Raw genomic sequence first — 22,809 nt, forward strand, 5'->3', positions numbered from 1 at the left:
CCAGTTTGGAAACACAGAGAGTCGGGATTGTCATCTCCCTCCTGCAGGGTGACCCCCAGTCTTGGGCCTTCACCCTGCCGCAGTCTTGTCCTTTCTTGCAATCTTTGGAAGCTTTCTTTAACGCATTGGGCCTGCTCTACGATGACCCTGACCGAGTTGCCTCCGCTAAGGCTCATCTATGGGCTCTAAAGCAAGAACGACGTCCTGCAGAAGAATACTACGCTGAATTCCGCAAATGGTCACCTGACAGTAAATGGAATGATCCAGCGTTACGTAGCCAGTTTCGCCTTGGACTGTCAGAGTAGATCAAAGATTCACTTGTGCAGTATCCTTTCCCCACCTCGTTGGAAAGCCTTATGCAACTCGCCATTAAAATTGACAGGAGAATCAAGGAGAGGAAGACAGAGAAAGAGGCATCTTCCTTTTCATCTGCATTTATCTCGGTTCCCACGGATGAGGAGGAACCTATGCAGTCGGGGGCCTATCGCCTCTCTCCTGACGAAAGAGACAGAAGACAGTCACAAGGCCTATGTCTTTATTGTGGTAATAAAGGCCACTTCTCCTGCTCTTGCCCTTACAAACTTGAAAAAGGAGCATGTCTGGGAAAGGTCCACTTAGGTCTGCAAGTTGTTTCCCAAAAGAATGCTGTCCTGATTCCCGCACAAGTCACTTTCGGTGCCAGTTCCGTGGCCCTGTCGGCCTTCATTGATAGTGGAGCTGTAGGCAACTTCCTCGACATCGGTTTTGCCCGCTCCGCGGGAATTCCGACTTTGAAGCTTTAATCTGTCATTACCGTTTGTGGTTTAGATGGGAGTCCATTGCCTGGTGGCAAGATTACTTGGGAGACCCCATTACTGCAACTGAACATTGGGGCTCTCCATTCAGAGTCAATGACCTTCTTCCTTATCGACTGTCCGTCAGTTCCACTGATCCTGGGCCATCCTTGGCTTTCCCGTCATAACCCTGTTGTGGATTGGGCAAAAGGAGAAATTGTCCAGTGGAGCTCTTATTGCATACAGTCCTGCTTAACTCTGCCTCTGCGTGTGATTCAGTCTATTCCGGAGCAGCTTCCCTCACAGTATCATGAGTTCTGGGATGTGTTCTCCAAAAAGGCTGCTGATACCTTACCACCGCACCGTGACTTCGACTGTGCCATTGAGCTTATTCCTGGTTCCAAATTACCCAAGGGACGCTTGTACTCCCTCTCTGGTCCAGAGACCAAATCCATGCAGGAATACATTGATGAAAACCTGGAGAAAGGCTTCATCAGGCCATCTAAATCTCCAGTAGGAGCGGGATGCTTCTTTGTATCCAAAAAAGACGGAGGACTAAGACCCTGTATTGACTACCGAGGACTGAATCTCATTACAGTCAAGAACACCTATCCCCTTTCTCTCATCTCCGTATTATTTGATCAATTTATGAGGTGCCACAGTCTTCACCAAAATCGATCTTCGTGGAGCATATAACCTCATCCGTATCAAAGAAGGAGATGAATGGAAGACGGCATTCAATACGCACTCTGGCCACTACGAGTATCTGGTCATGCCGTTTGGTCTTAGCAACGCACCTGCAGTATTCCAGGACCTGATTAATGAAGTTCTTCAGGAGTTCCTTGATTGTTTTGTGGTCATCTATTTAGATGATATCCTCATCTATTCTAAATCCTTATCCGTACATCAGAGTCACGTCAAACAGGTTCTACAGAAATTGCGAGAACACCACCTTTACGCCAAACTAGAAAAGTGTGAGTTTGAGGTGCAAAAGGTATCCTTTCTGGGTTACATAATCTCTTCTGAGGGATTCTCCATGGATCCAACTAAGGTTCAAGCTATCTTGGATTGGGTGCAACCAAACAATCTTAAGGCGGTGCAGAGGTTCCTGGGCTTTGCCAACTACTATAGAAGGTTCATTTATTGCTTTGCTGATATCGTGGCTCCCATTGTCGCCCTGACTCGCAAAGGAATGGATCCAACTAATTGGTCGCCCCAAGCAGTAGCCTTATTTGAAAGCTTGAAAAAAGCCTTTGTGTCCGCTCAGGTCCTTAGAAACCCGGATCCGACTAAAGCATTTGTTCTTGAGGTCGATGTCTCTGACGTCGGTGCCGGTGCTATCCTATCACAGAAGGACCTTCATACTCATCGTCCACACCCATGTGCCTATTTCTCACGTAAATTCTCTTCAGCAGAAGCCAAATACGATGTCGGTAATAGGGAACAATTGGCAATTAAATGGGCCTTCGAGGAGTGGCGGCATTGGCTAGAGGGTGCTTCACATCAGATCTCCGTTATTACAGACCACAAGAACTTACAATATATTCAATCGGCCAAACGCCTAAATCCCAGAGAGGCCCGTTGGTCGTTGTTCTTTACCCGTTTCAATTTCGTGATCACCTACCGACCAGGTTCCAAAAATGTCCGGGCAGATGCTCTGTCCAGAAGCTTCTTGACACACCACGTTCCAGTCACAAACCCAGAGCCTATTATTCTGTCTTCCATAATCCATGCGGGGTAAACCCAAGACCTGAGTATCACACTTCAGCGATTTCAAAGGTTAGCCCCTGATACTACTCCGGAGCGGTGTCTATTTGTTCCAGTCCATTTAAGGAAAGCGGTTCTTGCAGAGGCGCATAATAGTAGAACTGCCGGACATCCTGGAATTCAGAAGACGCTAGAAATCCTTTCCCGTACTATCTGGTGGCCATCATTGTCTGCTGACGTCAAAAGTCATGTCCTCTTGTGCGAGGTTTGTGCCAGGAATAAAATCCCCAGGACTTGTCCAGTAGGCCAGTTGGTTCCATTGGCCATTCCTGCAAAACCTTGGACACACTTGTCTATGGACTTTATAGTCGATCTGCCACCCTCTGCAGGACACAATACCATTTGGGTCGTGGTTGACCGGTTCAGCAAAATGTCACACTTCATACCGCTAACCAGACTTCCTACCGCTCGAGATTTGGCCGTCTTATTCATCCAACATATTTTCCGGCTCCATGGACTCCCTATTGATATCGTTTCCGATCGGGGTTCCCAGTTCATAGCACAATTCTGGAAATCCTTTTGTACCCTTCTCGGAATCAAGATTAGTTTGTCATCTGCATACCACCCTCAGTCAAATGGGCAAACTGAAAGGGTTAACTAGTCCTTAGAACAATTTTTACGATGCTACACGTTGGAATTTCATGATAACTGGTCCTCCTTGTTACCCTGGGCAGAATTTGCTTATAATAATTCATGTCACTCATCTACCAAAACCTCTCCATTTTACTGCAATTTTGGTTTTCACCCCAGATCTAATTCTTTGTACTCGCTCAAATCCGCTGGTGTTCCAGAGATTCGCTCCACTGCCAGGGATCTCAAAGTTATCTGGAAAAAAGTGCAGTCATCATTGAGACAAGCCTCATTTGTTGCAAAAAAAAATTCGGACCGCCACCGTACCACCTGCTCCCTCAAAGTGGGCCAGAAAGTGTGGCTTTCTACAAAAATATTAGGCTCAGACAGCCTTGCAGGAAGTTGGGCCCTAAGTTCATCGGTCTGTTTCTCATCATAAAGCAGGTTAATTCTGTTGCATTTAGGTTAAAAATTCCTGGGTCGTTGAGAATCCCCAACACGTTCCATTGTTCCCTGCTCAAACCTGTTCTTTACCCAAGTCCATATGGACAGAGTCGGAACAGATCTAAAAAATTTGTGGTTCAAAGCATTCTTGATTCTAAAAAGGTAGAGGGTCAGGTGCATTTCCTGGTGCAATGGAAAAATCGAGGTTTGGAAGAGCGGTCTTGGGTTCCGCGAAGACAACTCCATGCCCCTAAACAGCTGAAGGAGTTCTTCAAGAAATTTCCGAAGAAACCTGGGTGTCGGGGTTCCTTAACCCCTCCTCAAGGGGGGGTACTGTCACGAGCCGCTGCGGTACGCTGCCTCCTGGCGTGAACTAGCAGCCGGCCACGTGCTTTAGTTTCTGTGCTCTGATTTTATCCTTGTGGCATAGATGTAGGAGGGTGTAGGGACATCCTCCAACTCCAGGGGTAGCTCACATATTATTTAAACTGGTTAATTTATATTTTTATACATGCTTCCTGGTTTGTGTTATTACCTATGCTAGTTCTAGCTAGTAATTAATTAGCAGCCTCCTGAGCCTGATTGTCAGCCTTGTCCTCCTTTGTCCTGATTGACTCTTGGTACTATTTAAGGCAGTGAGGTATGCAGCCTCACTGCCGGTTATAGCTTCTGTTACCAGTCTGCTGACCTGCTCTGCTCCTTGCTCCTGTCCTTTGGATATTCTGTTGGATTGCCTGTGTATGACCCTTTGCCTGGATTTGGACCCTGCCTGTGTTTCTTGTGACCCCGACCTCTGGCGTGTTTACCGACCTTCCTGTTTGCTCGTGACCCTTGACCTCATCTTGTTTATTGGATTCCCTGTCTGCTGCCGGCCCTCGACCCTTGCCTGGACTTCACTCCGCTTTCCCATGTTCTCCCCAGCCGGTACGCACTTCACGACCCTCTGTCAGTCTGCGGCCCAGTCTGTCCCCACCACTAGGGGCTCCAGTGAACACCTGACTGGCAGAGTAGATTCCGGGTTGTGCAGTATCGGCTAGGGGGGTTCCTAACACTTACCTAGTTAAACACAATCTGATTCTAAGGGGTATAGTTACTAAACTGCAGGTTTGAAAAATGGAGATGTTGTCTATAGTAACCAATCAGATTCTAGCTGTCATTTTGTAGAATGTACTAAATAAATGACAGCTAGAATCTGATTGATTTCTATAGGCAAATCTCCACTTTTTCAAACCCGCAGTTTAGGAAATAAACCCCAAAGAATGTATATCAATCATGACTCTGATCTTGTATCAGGCATAAAGAATATATTTAAAAAAACACAGCAAAATAGAGGCTATTTAGCTGTATTGCACCAGTTTTTATAAACACAAGACGCTTATAAGCCTGCTAACATGTGGTGACTTTTTTTTTCTTCTACTTTTAGAGGCGGATCTGGGCATTCCTTGGTGAATGGTGCTTTTTCGCAGTAATGAACCTGATGAAGAGTATATAAATAATCTATTATTTTAGATTTCATTTTATAATACATAATCAGAATTCTGCCATGCCTGAATCAAAGAACTTGCTCTGAACAAAACTCTCCTTCCCCCACTAGAAACATAAGGTTTGTGAATGCTTGTGTAAGTCTTGAGTAGCTGCTCACATTAACATATGAAAGGCTGTGATCTGTTTCTTGTGGAAAGGTAAACTCCACCCAGGAAAAAAGATTTTGATCTCATGTAACAAAAGGAAGTGAAGCTCTGTTGGTTGGCTGCTTTGACCTGAATAGGACATGCAGAAACAGCTCCCGGCTGCAGGAAACTAAGTTTAATGGAATGGCGGTCTGCATATGGGGCCTGGAAAGGCCCTGACACAGAGGCGGGGCCAAAATGATGCAATTTGCTGAGTTCTGCCCCTGCACGCCCACCTGCCCCCCTTAAGCTCCCGGACGCCTACTTCAAGAAGTCGACAAGTATGCCGCTACTGAAAATATCTATTGTTAATAAAAATACATATTATCTTTAATGAGACACTGCGGAAATTATTTCTTGATATGATATATTCATTCTTACCTGTATTAAGCTGTGGTAATCAAAGTAAATTAGAATTATCTTTAGAAGAACTGGGTTCAAATTTAAATCAACCTTGTGTGACAATGAAGGTACTTTATTAAACGGTTATTACGATATTAGCATTAATAGTATATTTGCCACATCATTGGACCTTCCTGCTTTCAGATTGGCACAGTAAGTAGCACCCAAAATAGCTACCCTTTTACAGAACCAGATCCTTCAATTCAATGCAAAACTTACTGTTGTATTGCAGGACGCTATATATATATTTTTTACTTTTTTTAACTTCAAATTTTATTAAACAAACATGGGTGAGAATAAGCACGAGTGAGATAACAGGAAAAGAGAAACCAAACAATTTCACAGTCCATATTAAAATTGCTATGCGTAGTAAAACATGGTCACAAAAAAAATGGATACCGAATCAAGCAATAACAGTAATTTTAAGAGAATAAAGGGTGGGAGAGGGGGGGGGAGTGGTAATCACTGTGGTAAGCCAGGGAAATAGGAGCCTCAGATGTGGAGGAGGAGTCAAGGTTGTGACTCTGAGTGCAGGAGAGCGCTGAGCAGAAGGATGCAATATTTTAATGAACATCAAGTGGTGGGGACTGCGCATTTAGGGAAGTGCACCAGGCTTTGTATCTGCAGAGACTTTTTACTTTTGTCAAAGACTTGAGATTTATGCATCCATTTATGAGGCTTGATTGATTACTAGCCATTACTTTCAATAAGAGACCTTTTGCACCAACCAAGAGTATTATATATAGGAAAGCTCATGTATATGCCAATATAAACCAAAATAATTTAAACATTAAAATATACAAATGTAACACTTGAAATAAAGATGGGTCAACATGGTCGGACTAGCTCATCATGGGACAGGGGAAATCCCTGGTTAGCCCCACTGCCTGATGGCCCCACCCCTGTCCTTATGGTTGATTAACAGGCTGGTCCCTCCCCTGGGACCCGCCACAAATCATAATGATCCATTCGTCCCGTAACACTCTCTCCTCTGCTAACCTTATCATAAGTGGTATGCGCACCACATGCGTTGTTGTGCAGGCAGCAAGAGAAGGCAGAAAACTCTGCCTCTGCAGCATCAGGTGGAAGAAGATAAATGTAGGGAGAGTGGGGTAATTTTAATGTAACATAGGTGGGACATGGGCTATTAATTTAGTGGTGTGGTTAACAATGCAATAGTGGGTAAGTGATATTAATGTATTGGTGGTGTGATGGTGGGGGCTATTTAATGGTGGTGCCTATTAATTTAAAGTTGGAGAGCTATTTATTTTATATGAATACTAATTATTTACTTTTAGGGCTATTTAGGGATGGAAATTGGTGAATTTATTACAAGTAAACAATTGTAATTTAATGTTTTGGCTAGTTGATGTAAATACTATTTAATGTTGAGACAGGTTGGGGAGAAATGTGTATTTATTACATGTAAATATTATTCAATATCTGAGCTGGTTGGGGGGCAATGGGTGTATTTATGAAATGTAAACACTATTAATTTAATGTCAGGACTGCTTGCGGAGAGGGAAGTACTGTTGATTTAAAATGTTCACTGCTAGGTTTTCCATATTTTATGTACCCATCCTTTTTCCAAACTGGGCCCCAACATTGCATTATCCAGACAAGCAGCTACTGAACTTAGGACATGAGCAGCAACAGGTAGTGACAGCTGAAAGAAGAGGTAGTAAGAGCAGGACAATCTGCTAACTGCTCTATTGCTGGTGGGGCCCAGACTGCACACTCATTATATAAACTGCATGCAATATATACCACACTATGGCGCCAGCCATGTCCTCTTTGGTTGACCACACTCCCCTAATGGCTGGGCCCTCTGGTGGGCCCTTCATGCCCCAGTAAGACATTGCAAGCGCCCCCTTTCCCCCGGCTTCTTACTGTTTTATTGCCAGATTTGTTTCCTGTAGTTTGTAATGCTTCTTTAAAATGCTTGCTGATATGTTATTACATATAGTTGTCTCTTTCTTTGATTATATTTTTGTTTTAACTTACTAAGACTAAGGTTAATGAGCAGTTCTTTTGCAGGTTAGAGGGCCACCCACGCAATCCTGTAGTGAATCAGGTTGCCTAATGGTGCCATATACAATCATGCACATTTTTCTTTACAAAAGAGACAGCAGTAAAGAGGAGAGGATGTTGAAAATACAGACACATAAAATTGTAACAACTGAAATCTTTGCAAGCATCTACCAACAGTAATTGTATTGTGTAATCATGTAAATACATCTCACAACCAATAAAAATCCAAAAGTGCAATCAATCGTTTGTGGAAATGAGACATTTATGTAATTATCTGTGTGAATTTACAACATAAACACAACTTTAATTATAGGGTAATTGTATCCTTACACATGCTGCAAAATGAGATTTTCCACAGTTGAAACTTTTATTACAATGCATAGCCTATAATGTGCCAGGAACTTTCTGACAGGTATGTGCTTTCCAAAACCAAACTGATCAAAGGTGCCCTTGAATACCTGTATTAAATAGATGACATTGGAACATATGCAACAGAAGGTAAACATATACATGCCAAGCTAAATGAAAGTTACTATTAGGATTGAGGATTATAATAGCAAGTCTTTTTTCCAAGCCAAAATATAGATCAAGATGAATGAGCTAATGGTTGATTCTGAGAGTAAAAGCAGCATTGTTTGAAGCATCTCTTGACAGGTGATAGGAGAGTTAGAAGAACAATACAAATAACACATTGTTATGCTGGCAGGTGAATACTGTCTCCCGAAAGTCTGCTGGGGGAAATTAAGGAATCTCTGGTTTGCTTTTGGCATAAACTCTTTATATGTAAACATTACCCTTGCCACATAAAAACACCAGGAAGCTATCTGTCATACTCTTCACTATTTTTACATTTTTTTATACATCCAAAGGACAGTTAATTAAGCTATGGTTAACCCTCAAGTACCAACGTTCTACAGCAGGTGCAGTTCATTTTCTGTACAGCTATATATGAATTAAAGCCGTATACAGTATACATTGATTGAAATTAACGTAGGCCTTGTTGATTCGACTAATATTCATTACATAGTGTGTATATTTTGAACAGATTTTTTGTTATTCATTAAAGAGACATTTCAACTGCTTGCATTTACAAAATTTATATTAAGACACCTCTGCTTTAACAAATATGTTTATTTTCAAGCAAGTGGGTTTCATTACATATATTAGGGAACAGACACTTCTATGCAGAATTGGAATTGCCTTGCATACCCCTTCCCACTTCAAACTCAGTTGTGTGATAACATATCTACAGCTGTTAGCTCTGAACAAGATGCAAACACTAGTTCATTCAACTAGGCTCCAGACAGTTTGGTGACAGTGTCACATGGAGAGACCGATAGTGATTAATTCTGAATGGCTGATGAGAGTTGTAGTTTATTGACAGAATACTTGCACATGATCTTACTGCAGACAGCCCATCCCCTTCTAGGATTGTAGTATGAAAACATACCAAGTCAGACAACTGTTATTGAGATTCATAGAAGTCTACAAAAGTATGTTTGGGGTCGCAATAATTAAATAAGAACACATTTATTGGGCCAATATTCGCTTTAGTATAGATATTATTTTAAATGGAAATATAAAACAGTCCTGAAACTTGAGCAAACTTGAATTAATGATTATCTGGATAAAATATGTTTTCAGGTAAAATCTAGTACCAAATTAGATAATTGCAAAAGTGATGCCACACTACAGAAATTGGAACGTGTGGAGCCAAAATTATTTTTCCAAAGCAGAGTTCCAGTGTTCTATCACATTCCTGAGTTAAAGTATTTGTTGCTCTTCTTCCTCGAAGAGCCTGATGGATCTGTGTCTCATCTTTTACAGGTGGTTGAGCCATTTGGTTCATACTCAGGACTTAAGATCAACTGGGAAAAATCTGTGGTTATTCCGATGGGGTGGCAACCTCCACCGGGTGCTGTGTATTGTCAGTCACTTCTGTGCACCAGCAGATTTAAATATTACAGCCCATGCATCGGAATATGTTGCTCTAAATATTGACCCAATAACAGAATATTTAAAGACCAAAAGCCACACATGGCGTAAGCTCCCTCTCACAGTCAATGGTAGGATGAACCTAATAAAAATGGTGATCCAACCAAAGTACTTATACCTCTCCAGCACTCTTTAGTGTACCTACCGTTAAAGGTTTTTCAAAATATTAATAAACATCTCATTTCCCTGCTCTGGAGTGGCAAAAGAGCTAGGGTGTGCTTAAACACACTATGTAGAACCAAAAATTCAGGAGGTCTGGCCCAGCCTAATATTAGAATTTATTATCTTGCTTCCCAACTTACACATCTGACATCCTGGTTGTGCGATAAGCAGAACACCTCTCTAGGACACTTCTTGGGTGAGCAGACTAACCCTTCCCTTGGAGTTTTGCAGGTTTTGTTATCCAAGCACAGACCTAAGGAGGTGACACCCACTATAATACTTCAGGCATCAATGATTTGGGCAATATCAGATGCTCTAATAGGGGGTGAAGGGATGGACCCAGACAATCCCTTATGGTTCAATACTGGTTTCAAAAAGCTGATGGGGCTGGAAGGTTCAGTGCTGTGGAAGGGAGCAGGAATTTACACCATTGGTCAAATATATATAGACAGTCAATTAGCTAGATATGAACAATTGAGAACGGCCATCCCGTTACCCAACAACCAATTCTTCCGGTATCTGCAGCTGAGACATGCCCTAAATGCTCAGTTTCCTGGTGGTTTACTTCAGATATCAGATTCTCTCTGGTTAAAAATGTATTACGATCTGTGGGGTCATATAAGACTATTTCTGTGCTTTATGCCTTATTGTTACCTCAGGTATCCCCGAGAGGACTAGATCCTCTCAGAATAAAATGGGAGGCCGATCACATTGCACTCTTCATTTTTCTGGTGAAGAGTGGAATGTGATAGTGGGAAGTACTAGACGTGCCATCTCTCTTGTGTTTGGTTTCCGCAGATCCATTTTTACATGTTACACAGAGTATACACAAGCCAGGATGCGCATGATGAGACTGCGCACCACTGCGGAGTGCCCCAAGTGTGGTGACCCTGAGGGCACTTTATGACATTTTTCATGATTAGGGCATCATCCCCATTGTTATTGAATAAATGTTTGCACTGGTAGTTTGAATAACCTGTTGACAGGTGAATGACACTGAGCTGACATGAAACATTGATGATGGTACTGGGATAGTGAGGTGACAAGGAGGTACCACTCATATACATGACTTCTGCTTTGTTGCCCATGATAATCTGCAAGAGCTTCTACAATAACGTAGGCGGTTTTAGTGCATGTAAGTTAGAAAGTTAAGGAGGTAGGTGGAGGGGCGGTTGTATTAAAAATAGAATCTGTTTTTCCTTTTTAAGTTTTAAGGGTTTTTGGAATAACTGTAAAAAATATCAGAAAGTGAATTTTTACTTTTTTCTCTCACAAGCTCCCTTTTCTAATTTACTTTATAGTTGTGTTCGTTTTTGTGCAGTATTCTGGGAAACTGATACGTTTTTGTCTAAAATTAAAATTGTGTTGAGAACTATGACCAAGTCAATAATGCTGTAACTCTTCGCCTGTATACTGAGACTTACAAATGAATAACTACCAAATCTACATTATGTAATGCCACTGTATAAAGCAATATAAACATGATACAATTTCCACTGTACATCCCAAAAAAACAAAGATTTATAAGAGTTGTAAATTGAATTAGGCTTAAGAGTATTGCAAGTAAAATGATCAGGTGCCCTGTTTACTGAGGGAATTTCAGGTTAAGGCTTATGACCCCATGCTATTTCTTTTATTTTTTGACATCAGATAGCCAAGTAGTCTGCATTTAATTTTCAAAGATGTCAGGAGAAACAGATTCCCCAGCCAGAGACGGAAAATGCCTGCAGTAAAAGTATAAAAATATTCAAACCTATGTATGCTCATTATGGGCAAACCACAAATATATTTGTTTGGATTATTCGCAGCAAAGCAGCTTCCATTATGTTCTCAAGTGCACATTAATGTCTGCCTCTATTCTGGAAACTAAACTAGGACAGCAGGTAATTGTAAATCTTCCTCAGACTAACCCTAAGCAACTAGTACTTGACTTGTGTGTAACAAAGGTTGCACATATCAGTTTAGTTTTGCATTTTAAATATATATTTTGTCACTCTTTATTTTTATACATAATGTCATCAGCTCATTGAGAGCCTGATTCATTATGAAACATAAATGCTGATTTATGTGTATTAATCTCTATGCACGTGCCCAGAAATAGACTATACACCAGTGAACGCAAGAACATCCAAATAATCTTCGAGCATAGGACACTTATGCCAGGGTATGATTTCAGGGGCAGCATGGGGAAGGAAATGTGCGTATGCACGTAGTGAATGTACAGTAAGGGCGTGCCAAGTTCGAGCACATGCAACAGCGTCCGATTCAAGCTATGGGCATCTCAAAGGTACGTGTTTTTCTGTTGTATCATTTGCACCAGCTAAAGGGCAAGGTGTACGTGTCGAGTGATAGTGAGGACGGTTGTGTATACATGCTAGAACATGTGTTTGCAATCAGGAGCAACTGTAAAAATGCATTTTATATACTGTAGGCATTAATAACATCATGATAAATTGTATTTCAATTTCATGGGGGGGAGGGGGTTTATGTTTTTTTCCTTAATGACTATATTATAACCCATATTCAACAAGAGACGTTTCTTTGGATCCACTTTTAGTTAAATACGGATGTGTGTACAGGGCCGCCTTCAGAAAAAAATCGGGCCCAGTACGGGCCCCCGTGCCACCCCCCCATGAGCGCCCCCCCCCCCCCCCCCATGAGCAACACATACTTACCTGGGGCCCGCCGCTGGTCTCCGCTATTCTGTCTTCAGCCTGGCTGTCACTGTGACAGCCAGGCACCAGGATCCGATCGCAGGGGTGGAGGAATCATTCCCCCTGCGATCATGTGCTCTGCCTGTGACAGATCACATGATCGCAGGGGGAATGATTCCTCCACCACTGCGATCGGATCCTGGTGCCTGGCTGTCACGGTGACAGCCAGGCTGAAGACAGGAGAATAGCGGAGACCAGCGGCGGGCCCCAGGTCAGTCTTTGCTGAGCTGTTGTACCGGGCCCCCTGGTGAGCCCGGGCCCGGTACAACAGTACCCCCCGTACCCCCCTGATGGCGGCCCTGTGAGTGTATGCCTGAAATTACCTACAGTTTTTTTTAAAAAAACACAATTTACATTTGTCTTGTGTGCCTTAATGAATCAGGCCCCGAATGAGGATTGAGTTTTGTCAACATAGTGTCCCTCTCAACATCAGAAAGATTGTTTTTATATTCAATGATGGTGCAAAGTTTATTTATTTAGAAACACAAGGGAAGAAAATTTGGAAAAGGGAGCAGAAGGGAAGTTGTGTTGTAGTTGTTCACCCTATAGTTAACTAAAACAGACATTTACATCTTATGATAGGAAATACAACTATAAGGCTATATCCAAGGACAACTTTCATTGTTTCCCAATACTTGCTATTTGCTGGCCAGGGAAACCAGAGCGGGTATGACTAATGACTGGACATTCTGGCCTGTATACTGGACTATGTACTTTTTGGAGACAAATTTGCAGTGTTTTATTGGCGACAACAAATGTCTAAAACACAGATACGCAGCAGAGATATGTATGTCATATAATAGGATTACAGAGGAAAAGCACAGCATAGAGAGTTAAAATAAGAGCCTTTGATGAGTGATTACTCAGACAGAGCATTTCAAATGATCCTGTAACTTCAGTGTTGTGCAATAAGTTGTAGACAATACTCCAACTGTTAACATTATTTATTGTCATTAACCTCCACAATAAATTATTTTCTACACTTTTTGTGGTAAATTAACTGGCGACAACTATTTGGTAAGTTTTCTAGTCTGTCTAGAACCCATGGCCTCTTCATTTAATTCCCACCTTTCTCGATAGTTTTTATTGCAATAAATAAGGTACTCTCTTATAATGTGACATCCTGGAGTGTGCAGCTTAGCCAAATGTTTACAGTACAGCTACAAACAAAGGTATTCAAGCCTTCATTAATCACTTGTAATTACAATCACTAATAAAGAAGGCATTATTTTCAGAGTATGGCAAGAAATTTTATGAAGCAGAACCTTAATAAACAAAGATAAAACATTTTCAATGAATGTTTTTTGTGGCTACCTATGTCTAACCACATGCCATAATGGGTGCAATTCAAGGACAGGCAATCTGGGGCACTACAGTTGTTAATGTAGTACAGCTTCTAGTAATTTTTTTTCCAGCCGATTGCTGGCAGAGCAATTTAATTTTCACTGGACACTCCAGCAAACCGAGTTTCCACCCCCTTTTTCCTACTCCCCTTAGTTTTTGTATAGCACAAGGCAAACAGACTTATATTCATGAACAGCTGCGCAAAAAATGTATTTTTGGTACTTACCATTAAATCCATTTCTCTAAGTCCATTTGGGGGGACACTGCAATTGTGGAGATATAGATGTCAATGCTGGAGCTGGGCAATTAGGAGTTAACAACTCTGAAACCAAAGCTACTCCGCTCTATAACCCCTCACACCAACTACTGCTCAGTTAAAATAGCAAATCACAAACAGTAGGGCAAAGGAAGGACAAGAGAAACCCACTCTCCACAAAAAAGGAACATAGTATTCAAAACAATGAGCGCAAAGAGAGGGAACACAGTGTCCCCAAATGAACTTTGAGAAAAATATTTAACGTTAAGTACAATATCCTCTTTTCTCTTACATGCAAATTGGAGGACAATGCAACAATGGTGGCATTCCAAAGCCGTCCCTAGTGTACACTGTGGCAAGGCCGTGTACAAAACCTTTCATCCAAAGGAAGCATCCTTGGACGCAAAAATGTTAAAACAGTAGCATCTTGTAATGATATGGAAAGAGGACCAGGATGCCCAACATAGCTGCTTGTCCGAAGATCCATGCCACCTGCATAGGATACAGAGCTGGTAGAATGAGTTTAGACATTTATCAGCACTGACTCACTCGCACAGATATAAGGATGAAGAATTACTGCTATTAATCCATCTCGCAATCAGGTAGGCAGGCACAGAGAAGGGCGGAAAGGATAATGAAGAGAGAAGGCCAAGGAGATTGGCGCAAACAGTAGAAGGGCAGGAAGGATAAGAGTCCATGTTAATAACAAGATCAAAATAAATTAGCTCAGAATCTCTCCATGGACAATTTTTGAAAAATTGAAAAAACATTTTTAAACCATGGTAATACAGTCTAGTATTCTTTGGCAGACATACAATATTGATTTAAAAACAACAGGTGGTGCTGCACTATGCACTAGGCAGACATACAATACTGATTTGAAACAAGAGGTGGTGCTGCACTATGCATATAAGCTCCATGCGGTTCATCATCAACATTATTTATATGAAGCCACAGATTCCGTAACGCATGATAAAGTACAAATATGACATACATGAAAACAGTAGACATAACTAATACATGAGTACAGAGCAGAATAATAAATACATGGATGCAATGAACAGAACAAATTGCACAACATACAGAAACAATTAAGCATCAGACATGACAGGAACAAACAAGGAAGACAGACTGGACGCACGAGAGACATTGGGTAGAGGACCCTGTGCGTTAGAGCTTACATTTTAGAGGGAGGGGGGGGGGGAGTCTGTATGTACGTGGACTAAAGATTAGATCCAAAAAGAACAATAGAGTTTATGTTATATTTAATAAAGCCGTGAATGAGGCTTTGGCGTATAATTTATTCAATTAAATATTATTTTAAAAGTGTGTTTTTTTTTTTTTATTACATATATAATTTAAAAAAATGTATGCCCCCTTTCCAAATAATCAATTAGCCCCAGCGCTTAACAGCCTGAGTTGGTTTCCACATTAACAGGGAGATCATGAGTGCAGGGGACCTCTGCTCATTAGAAAAAAGACCCACCCACTGTCTAGCAATGACTGCCACAAAATTATCAAAAGTTGGGATTACCAGGCACTCACAGCATTGGGGTGATGAGTTTGATTCCTGACCATGGCTTTATCTGTCTGGAGTTTGTATGTTCTCCCCGTGTTTGCGTGGGTTTCCTCTGGGTGCTCCAGTGTCCTCCCACATTCCCAAAAAAACCCTTTCTAGTAGGTTAATTTGCTGCTATTAAATTTACTTTAGTCTCTCGGTCTGTCTGTGTGCATGTTAGGGAATTTAGACTGTAAGCTCCAATGGGGCAGGGACTGGTGTGAGTTCTCTGTACAGCGCTGCGGCATTAGTGGCGCTACATAAATAAATGATGATGAGGGATTGCTGAAGATTTTATATGGAGACTTGGGCTGTAGTGAGAGTACTGTTTTATAAAGATATAGTCAGATCAGGGCAGAACAGGGTAGTTATAGGAGAGGGTAGAGATCATGTTTTCGCTGTTTGTGTTGATTTGGGTGCAGGGGGATAGAGTGAAGTAAGGTGAGGCTGAATGTAGTCAAGAGTGAAAAGGTGTTGTGAAAATACTGGATAATAGTGAGGTGTGAAAGCGAAGATGATCAGTTACCCTCTGTCAAGTCACTTAGTGGCTAATATACAACTAGTTCAGAGGCAGTAGCATTTATGCCTTATTGCATAAACATATATATTCCTCACCTGCCAATGTGGTGACCCATTGTTTTGTTCAAGAGGTAAGGGGCATCACTGATAGACAGGTAAATATCATAATAGTAATAATGTCTATGTTATTACTACATTCTTCTATGAAGTGGATTACAATATGGAGAAAAAAAAAATCAATATATTTTACCTCTCTCAGTGACTGCAATGTCTTGTAATTTCGCGAACTAACCTTTTTTTTATTTTTATTTTATTTATTTCTTTTTAAGAACTTGGGACTGTTTTGCTAATAAAACACCCTACCTGGCTTGCTAAAACTGCAAGGATTTGTCCTCTCTGTCCATGTGGCTGGCATAGCGTGAAGGTATGTCTAACCCTATCCAGCCCATTATCATTCCAACATCACCAGGTTTGAACTTTCCTAATACAGGAATTTACTGCATCTTTGCAGCATTCACTTTTTCATCTTAATATGGTTCTCCTCTGCTGGGAAACTATGTCAACAAAAGTATAAAACAACAAAAAAACAACACAATGGTTGAAGAACAAACAAGCAGACAGCTGAGAATCTTCTTTTTTCATTCACCAAAGCTTTAGTTAAGTGCATTTTTTTTTAAACTGTTTTTAGTTTACCTAATTGATTGACATTGGAGCTTCTATGTATACTGTCAACATGTCTGAAGTGCTGCCTGTTGCAAATTGCTGGTTTAAATTATGATCAGATTTCAGATGAGTTCCACACTGGCTAAACAGACGTATTTGATGTCTGACTAACAGTTAAGAATTTGGAGAATTATGAGTGTGGTGCAGCAAGTAGCAAATGAGAATTTACAATAAGCAGTATGTCGTAAATTACCATGTTTCACAAAGTATGGGCAATGAGCTGTTATTGAAAAAGAAAACACAGAAAATTATGTAAAAAAAACATTTCCTTCTAATTTAGGTAAGATGTACAACATCATATACACGAGTAGATAACATTCTGTCTCCCATTCCACCTGATTCTGCTTATCCAAGTAAAGAAGAATAAGTGAGTAGAGTATCCAAACTACTGATGTATACAGTACAAAAAAATAGACAAATTGATGAGTAGAAAAAAAACATGTTGGACTGAAAAGGGCAAAAGACCCAGACACAAACATAATGTTACCGCCTATAAGCAACATCTTTAATGTGGGGTAGACTTTTGGGTACCTGTCTAGAGGAAAGACATGGAAGAAATGGAAAAGGTTTAGAGGAGTCAGCCTATTTTTCGACATGTTAACATAACTGGGATGACTCAGGCAGGTAATTATTCTGATTGCTATCTGTAGGCCAGGAGACTTATTTCTGCTCTCGTGAGGTTATGCTGACAGTTGTCTTGCTGAGGATTTGGCTTTGCATTATTTTTAATTAACAGTTAGGATTTAAAAAAGGTTGAACTTGATGGACTTTTTTCAAATTAACTATGTAATGCAAAGTATCAGAATTTCTGCCATGTAAACTAATACACACAAATAGTTGAGCAATTATTACAAGTTGCCTCTTTATTACAATTAATTGTACTTTTGGTTTAGTTACCCTCTAAAAGACCTTCATGACATGGAAAAACAAAGAACACCAAATTTTATAAATGCAAAATCAGAAAGAAGAACCACAAGAAAACATTTAGGGGTATATTTACTAAACTGCAGGTTTGAAAAAGTGGAGATGTTGCCTATAGCAACCAATCAGTTTCTAGATGTCATTTTGTAGAATGTACTAAATAAATGATAACTAGAATCTGATTGGTTGCTATAGGCAACATCTCCACTTTTTCAAAGCCGCAGTTTAGAAAATCTATCCCTTAGTACCAGGCGCGGGCTGGCAGGCTTCAGCCCGGGGGGCGCACAGTCGGCCGCATCACATGACACGCGATGCGCCGGTTATAACGCGGAAATATTACATCGGGGGGGAGGAGGGGGGTTGGGCGGGCGGCCCTAACAGTGGTTAGCCCGGGGGACCGATGTTCCCCTGCTCCCAGTCCTAGCCCGCCTCTGCTTAGTAACAAGACGACTCATCTATAAGTAATCAAAGTTCCATTTCACAGTTATGATTGTAAATATGTTTTGTTGAGGAAGAGAAGGGAGATGCATTAACTGGCAGACAGAGTTTACGCTGTATGTGGAGAAGCTGCAGACTTCTCCACTGTGCAACAGCTGCATATGTTCTGAACAACCCGGAGGTCGTGAGAATACATGTAGTGAGGTTTATGATGGAGACTCTTCTAATGTGTTTACAATTACAACCACACCTTAATCTGATTTACTTTAACATACTGTCACTTCATTACATTGCCTGCCAGTATATCTAATTTTGCAATTCAACAAAATCAAGTTTAACACATTTAATGTGTTACTATAATTTCCACTAAGTTTGAATTGTTAGGTTTGCCATCTGTACATGTTTTCATCAATTTCAACTAGTCTCCCATTGAGCATTTCTGATCACCTATCACTGCCTATGTCACACACAAAACATGTTAAGCTTTTGTTTATTTTGGGAGTACTAAAAGAATCTGGATACTAGTACAAACAATACTTCTTCTGTCTCCTGTTTCGGAGAATAATTTGCAGAAATAGAGGTAATAGAGGTATTTTTTGGGAGATTTTCAGATCGATTTGCTAATGACCATTTCTTAAAAAATCAAAATCGACTTAGAAATCACCAAACCTCCCAAAAAGAAAAAGAAAAATCATCAAAATTGCAGAATCAATGCAATCACCAAATTCTCCTGTATTAAATATAGAAAATAAGGAATCTTTACAGGATCAATTTAGTAAATCACTGAGGAAATCCCTAAACTTATTTGCACTGGTTTGACACATTCAATTTAGAAAAAAATTGAGCTTTTTAATTTATTTCAATGGCTCATTCATTTGTAATTGAAATGAATGGTCCACTGAAATACAAAGGAAAACAAACAAATAAATACAAACTTCAGGCAGGGAAAAGTCCCAAATGCCCAATTCCAACCTCCCATATACAATGGGTACCCCATGTTGAAATGAGCAGCCATCTCAAAGTACGGAAAACGAACTATGCACACACATGCATAAGACAATAAAATGATGGATTCTATGTACTCAGCACAACATATTGCTTTATGTTTTTTGTGTTTCCCAGTTTCATATCTAGGGTTTATATAAGTTATGCAGCCAAAAACAATTTTTTGTAGAGTTTTCTTAACAGTATAGTTTTTGATGGAAACAAACACCAATACTAAAGAATATATAATACAAAGAAAGCTGAAACCTGCTTTCTAGTCAGGGGCACACGGAGGATTTTTAAGGGGGGGTTTCCCCTCCACCCCAAAAAAAACCAAAAACCGAGAGAGCTGCTGCTCCATTTCGGCAGCACTGTACAATACAGCACCGCCGTAGACGCTTCTTTGACAGCGCCGTGGCTGCTGTATAGTACAGTGCCGCTATGTAGGGCACTTTTTTAGTGGAGGGGAGGGGTTTCTGGAGACCCAGAAACCCCCCCTGCGTGCGCCACTGCTAGTCCTCTGGAACACTCTAGTTCAGGAAACATATCAGTTTGGGTGGTAATAACAGGATTTATATGTATAACTGGCTTGCCATGCTAGGATTGTATTTGCTTAATTAACACAAGAGCCGCATCTTGTTTTCAATATGCTTGGAGCACCTTAATTTACCCATGTGTTGCCATTTATTTATCCACTACCTGTACGTTCATATGAATGAGGCCTAAACTGATGTATATCAGAATCTTACAAATCAGCCTGGGATGTCTAGAAAAAAATTTCTCCTACAACTCTGACATGCAAAGGGTTAAACCTGCTTCTAACAGTCCTGATGCTGTTTGTGAAGCCCAACATTTGTAATCTTTAAATCCTCATAAATATGCTACACTTGCAAAAACAGCTACTTTTTATATCAAACTGCATTGTTTTAGCATTCCCTTATTAAATATTTGCAATATTACTTGTTATGACATCCCTCTTATTTACAGAGATTCTCCAGATAATTCTATAACAAATCTGTGTAACAGGAGTAGATTTTCCTTTACTAAGCAGTATTTGCAATACATAAATTTATTGGCATCAGTCTGCACTCGCAGACACTCCAGTGAGCAATAAAGGTATACAGCAGTGTGTGCTGAAATCAGTTACAGACAAGAGATAATGGCCTAGACTAACGTCTGGCCTATCTAACATGACACAATCCTGATATTCTTATATTGTGTAAATATAAAAAAAAAACATGACATGTGGCTGACATATAGGAATCCTGCCCAATATGCTTAAAACAAATGGCTTATACTTTTCTTTTTATATTTGTGAAAATACAAAATGCATTTAAAGCACAATGAAGACTTGGGGCTAGATTTACTAAGCTGCGGGTTTGAAAAAGTGGAGATGTTGCCTGTAGCAACCAATCAGATTCTAGCTTTCATTTATTTAGTACTTTCTACAAAATGACAGCTAGAATCTGATTGATTGCTATAGGCAACATCCCCACTTTTTCATACCCGCAGCTTAGTAAATCTAGCCCTTGGTCACTGTCTAGTTAAAATAATGGATACAAGGGAGATTTAAGGCTGCTTGTCCTGTCCGGTTACAAAGGTTGCATGGCAAATAGAAAAGTGCAGGTGGGATGGTGCAAAACATTGTCTATACTTTGCTGTTCACACAGACTGCAATGAACTAGCACAACAGCAACCACAAGAAAATAATGCAAGCAATTGATGCATATTTTATTGATGTCCATATAGACAGCATGTGTTACGTATCATTGAGATCAAATCAGACAGAAACCTGATCAAGACCAATTATAATCCAGTAAAGTATACAAACTTTAAATAAAAAAATAAAAAAGGCCAACTAGTGCTAACATTATTCAAAATAAGTACCTGTGAAACTATATACAATGAAAATCATTATTAATGACTCTTTGATCGTCTTACCAATTCTTGACCATCTTCTTCAAGAGGCAAAAAAGTGGCTTCCAAAATGCCCATCTGGTCTTTACTAAGTTTCTGCCACAATCCAACCAGCAGAATTACAAGCTGTGTTCCACTCTTTAGCTTTGTGAAAGCACGGAATAGGTTATTTTGGAGTTCTTCAGCGGCATCTGCTATCCCGATTACCTGTAAAATGAGCATAAGTGAGCCATGATGCTTAAGAAGTACAACATATGTGATTACAAAATAATTAAGATGACACAAATAAACTTTAAAGGGATATATAGACAAATATGAACAAACAGGAAGTTATTCTATGAAGAGTACAAAATGAATATGAGTGGGAGTGACCCATGTAAGATGACCATGATAAATCAAATACTGTATTTGGTTTCACCAAATTATTGTGAAAAACAGTTAATTGTTCCATTACCAAGAAATAACTTTTGGGGAAACCAGTGCTAATGTAATGGTCTCTTAAAGCAGCACTCCCAGGTAAGGTACAGTCATTGTTCCCTGGGTGCAGCCACTGTTCCCTGGGCTACAGTGTTTGTTTCACCAGCCCCATACAGAAAATCTTGGGCTATGTGATGCTGTTGCCTGGGTGTGTAAGCAGAAGGACCAATCAGGAGCCACAATCACAATTATTGGGTTTTACTGATTACATCCCCCACTCCCTTGGGCCACCTCTTAAAAGTAGTGAGCAGATCAACTTTACCAGATTAGGTGGTAATACAGCTTTTTATTTCACATTGTTCGCCTATGGAATAGTGGATTTCCTTATTTTCATCGTGATATTAATGGACAAAAGCTTTGAAATGCCTTTTGACGGTTGCAATTGTGCTACTTTGCGCTACATATGTGTCGTGTTAACATTGGCTGAAAAGAAGAAGACTAAAAAATACTTAGTAAATATGAAAAAATATCAACACAAAACTTAGTAAAAGTTGAAGAAGTTGTGTCTTACAGAGTATGGGGCTGATGCAGAGATGCACCCCAGACCGCAGGCGCAAATTACGTTCATTAAAAAAGTTGCAATTGCGGCCAAATGCAAAGCAGTAAGTATCCTAAGATGTGTGCTGGTTGGTATCAGTAGCATATGTGCCTGGTTTACGCCCGGCATACACTTACATCCCTCTTGCTCCCCTGTTTTTAACCACTTTGTTTATTTGCAACAAATAAATTCGCTATTAGGCATCAATAGGATCTCTCTAATACAGCAGAAACAACTCCTTGGGCTAGATTTACTAAGCTGCAGGTTTGAAAAAGTGGGGATGTTGCCTATGGCAACCAATCAGATTCTTGCTTTCATTTATTTAGTACCTTCTACAAAATGACAGCTAGAATCTGATTGGTTGCTATAGGCAACATCCCCACTTTTTCAAACCCGAAACTTAGTAAATCTAGCCCCTTGTCTCATGTCTGGTAAAAAACAGGCACACAGTATAATATATAGGTGGAGCATTCGCAAGCAATCAATAACCAGTGGATTTGCTAGTGCTGGGGGCCGTCATCTTCAACTGCTATATGTACCTGCTCCTGACCACCCGCAAATAATACAGCTTTTTCAGGCACATATGTCTCTATGTCCCAATCTGCA

The 22,809-nt window shown here is 40.4% G+C and overlaps 1 protein-coding gene across 4 annotated transcripts in view; it reads right to left on the bottom strand.

The window, feature by feature from the left end:
- The window catches only part of BBS9 (Bardet-Biedl syndrome 9), a 328,017-nt gene that overhangs the window by 32,403 nt on the left and 272,805 nt on the right, over positions 1 to 22,809 (bottom strand). For all 4 annotated transcript variants that reach the window (XM_075212581.1, XM_075212584.1, XM_075212582.1 and 1 more), the window contains one exon: positions 21,213 to 21,395. In XM_075212581.1, coding sequence (XP_075068682.1) covers positions 21,213 to 21,395 — 183 coding nt within the window. The remainder of the gene's footprint in view (positions 1 to 21,212; positions 21,396 to 22,809) is intronic.

Source organism: Mixophyes fleayi, chromosome 5 (assembly GCF_038048845.1).
Source record: "Mixophyes fleayi isolate aMixFle1 chromosome 5, aMixFle1.hap1, whole genome shotgun sequence".
In the NCBI taxonomy this organism is placed as follows: domain Eukaryota; kingdom Metazoa; phylum Chordata; class Amphibia; order Anura; family Limnodynastidae; genus Mixophyes; species Mixophyes fleayi.